General features: G+C 41.7%; 1 protein-coding gene across 1 annotated transcript; it reads right to left on the bottom strand.

The window, feature by feature from the left end:
• Positions 1–1,407: 1,407 nt before the first annotated feature.
• LOC144477602 (uncharacterized) lies at positions 1,408–2,957 on the bottom strand (the record flags this gene model as incomplete). The annotated part of the gene is made up of 1 exon (XM_078195328.1): positions 1,408–2,957. A coding segment is annotated over one exon (1,550 nt), but the record flags the coding sequence as incomplete, so codon positions are not given.
• Between the last annotated feature and the right edge of the window lie 179 nt (positions 2,958–3,136).

Below are 3,136 nucleotides of genomic sequence, written 5' to 3'. Positions count from 1 at the left end.
GCTCCACATAATTCCAACCGAGCTAAACTTATAGTTTTCAATGGTGTCACGCGCGATCTGGCACACATTAATTGTGTTTTTATTTTTCCGGATGAAGAGATAGATCTTGTTGTGTCGTATCGTTCGCCTCGTTGACGAGTTAGATTTACGACCGGTTAACGAAGAAAGGTTGTAAGTCTAACTCCGGAAAATCCGTTTATTTACACTTTGTACAGAAGTGATCTCGATATAATTGACGTCGCAATATATAATAGTGAAATGATTCTTTGATCTTGCTACCTCGGTGCAAGAACGATTCTAACTTGATTCTAACTTGCTGCACTTGTTGCTAAAACGATTCCAACTGGATGCACTTGATGTAAAAACGATTCTAACTGACTGCACTCGTTGCAAAAACGATTCTGTTATTTTAATGTCGTACCAGCTTTTAGGAAAGCTTGGTTGCAGGAGAAATTTGGTGGAAGTGGAGATAGTAGAAAAGTATGGATAGGAAGGAACTCTGTGGTAGGGGATGTTTTCGCAACGTTTGACAGGGATTTCCTCCAGGTCTGAATTTACCGTAAAAATAGCCGTCCGCGGAACGCTCGCGAGCCTGGCTTGGGCCTTCAGGCCTCTGTCCGCGGAGCCCTTTGGAAATCCCCGAGGTTTATGATGCCAGCGTTCGCTATTGAGACCGAGAACAAGAGATTGTAAACCGATTACCATGCGTCACGCGAAATATAAAAATTACTTGATGGATCGGCTCCTCAAAAATAGCCTTTTACCATTACTAGCATCATAAACTGTAAATTAGCCTTCCTTGTCTGAATGTCGTTCTTGGGGCCCTATGTCCAGGGCGGAACATAACCGCCCCCCTTGAACGGTCGCGTTCAATAACCCTATTGAGGTTGTTCGGATTGATTAAAATAATGATTCAAATCGGACTTACATCAGAAAAAATAAACTTACTCGGAGACTATAAACACAATCCGAAAATATAAGCATACAAGATATTAAGGAAATACAATGACAGTAGACTAATTCTATCGATACCGCTTGTCTAAACTAGAATGTTAGAGCTATAAAGATTATTCTGTATGCTTACTGATAATACTTGACAATCTAATCCAAACTAATGCGAACTAACTATACTAATGTGCCTATATTAATATAGTTCTACTATAGTTTCTTTTAATATACAAATAGTTCGATTATTCTATCATTACTGAAAGGAGAAATCGCACGCTTTGCTTGTACACGCCATTCGCGATCTTTACAGTGACTACGCGAATGATATTGTTCTTGCCAGCGTGGTTTTCCACTATGCGTTCTGATCTCCACTCCATAGATGGTAGTTTGTCTTCGTTCGGTAAAACCAAGGATCCAATGTGTAGATGCCTGGTTCGGATAATGCGCCATTTGTTCCGGTTAATTAGCACGTTTAGGTACTCGTTGTACCAATGAGTCCAAAAATGTTGTTTGTATTTTTGGATTTGCTCCCATACCGTTCATCGATTGGAAGCGATACCTGTTTTTATCTCGTTCCGGAGAAGTCGTTAATGACTCATCTATCAGGAAGTGAGCTGGAGTGAGGACTCTAAGGATATTGGGATCCAAGGATAATGGTGTTAGCGGTTGAGAATTTAAAACTGCTTCAATTCCAACCATGCACGTGTAAAATGGCTCACATGAAAACCGCGCATCTCCATCTGTACGGTGCAGATGATGTTTGAACGCTTTGACACGAGTCTTCCACAGTCCTCCAAAATGAGGAGATCTCGGCGTTGAGAAATGCCACGACACATTTTCATTATTTACGTACTGATACAAGTACGTTGCATTGTTCGAATACATTGGGCTACCAAAATCATGCCTCGAAAAAAATCCCTTCAAAGTGGTAGTAAAGGCTTCGATCGACAGTTCACTTACTATCTCCCGGTGAACTGCCTTAGTTCTAACCCAAACGAACACTACTAGATAAACCTTGACCCCGTTTGTTGCCATAGTCCTATCTCTAGGTAGATTTTCCCTAAGATATTCTACTGGGTTCGATTGCTTAACTTTAAAATCACGTATCCGTTTGCGGATGATAAACCGTGCTGAATATTTGCCGTCAATAGGCCAATACTCTTGTCTAACCGCGTGTAATGTGCGTACTATGCAGGTATGCGATTGTCCCTTGTGCCCGTATTCGAATATTAAAGGAGGTCTACGACCTGACCACGCGAAGAGTATTGGATATTTCTGATTATACCCGAGAGCGGCTTTTTGTAGCCGGCCTCCTATCCGTATAATACCCTCGTCATCAATGAACGGTGTAAGTGCTAAAATCTTACTGTCCTTGTGGACTGAAATTCCGCGTTTCAAGTTGTTGTATTCCCTTGCAAAATGCCGACCTTGTACGTTTTTAATAATATGATTGTGCGCCCTATTTAACTCATAAATCGAGAGTGCTCCAGTATTCTGTTCGGAACGTGAAGCATTTTTGCAGAAACGCACGCAATAAGCTATTGCTCTTTGCAAACTAGTCCACGACGAAAATCTGTTTAAATACTCTGAGCTCGTTATTTCTGACGTTAAACTAACAATAGCACGTTGCTCCAGTACCTCAATATTGGGGATTGGAATCGAAGGCCAACCCGTCGGTGATTCGGGAAGCCACGTAGGCCCGTTCAACCATAAACGGTTCGTCAAGAAATCGCCAGGTAATTGGCCACGCGAAAGACTATCCGCGGGGTTATCGGTGGATATCACGTACCTCCAATTGTAATCCTTCGCGATTTTTTGAATTTTCGCGACCCTATTTGTTACGAATGGTTTTAATGTGTGCGGTGCTATTCTAATCCAACGCGAGGTACTTTTTGAATTTGAGCAGAAGTTTACTTTGTTCACTTGAATGTCTAAGGCCTTTGAAACTGCTTGATGGTGCTCAGCTAGCCGTAATGCCGCGTATGATTCTAATCTAGGTATTGATATACCTTTTAACGGAGCAATTCTTGATTTCGCGTTAATGAACACTAATTTGACGCGGTTTTTAGCGTCGCTTGACCTTATGTCAATGCAAGCCCCGTACGCTGTCTCATTTCCGTCGCAAGATTCACGTAACCGCACGTCATTGTAATTGTTTATTGATATTTCTCGCGAGATTGAAAACGCA

Source organism: Augochlora pura, unplaced genomic scaffold (genome assembly GCF_028453695.1).
Source record: "Augochlora pura isolate Apur16 unplaced genomic scaffold, APUR_v2.2.1 APUR_unplaced_2264, whole genome shotgun sequence".
NCBI lineage: Eukaryota > Metazoa > Arthropoda > Insecta > Hymenoptera > Halictidae > Augochlora > Augochlora pura.
This window is presented reverse-complemented; position numbering and strand designations above follow the sequence as displayed.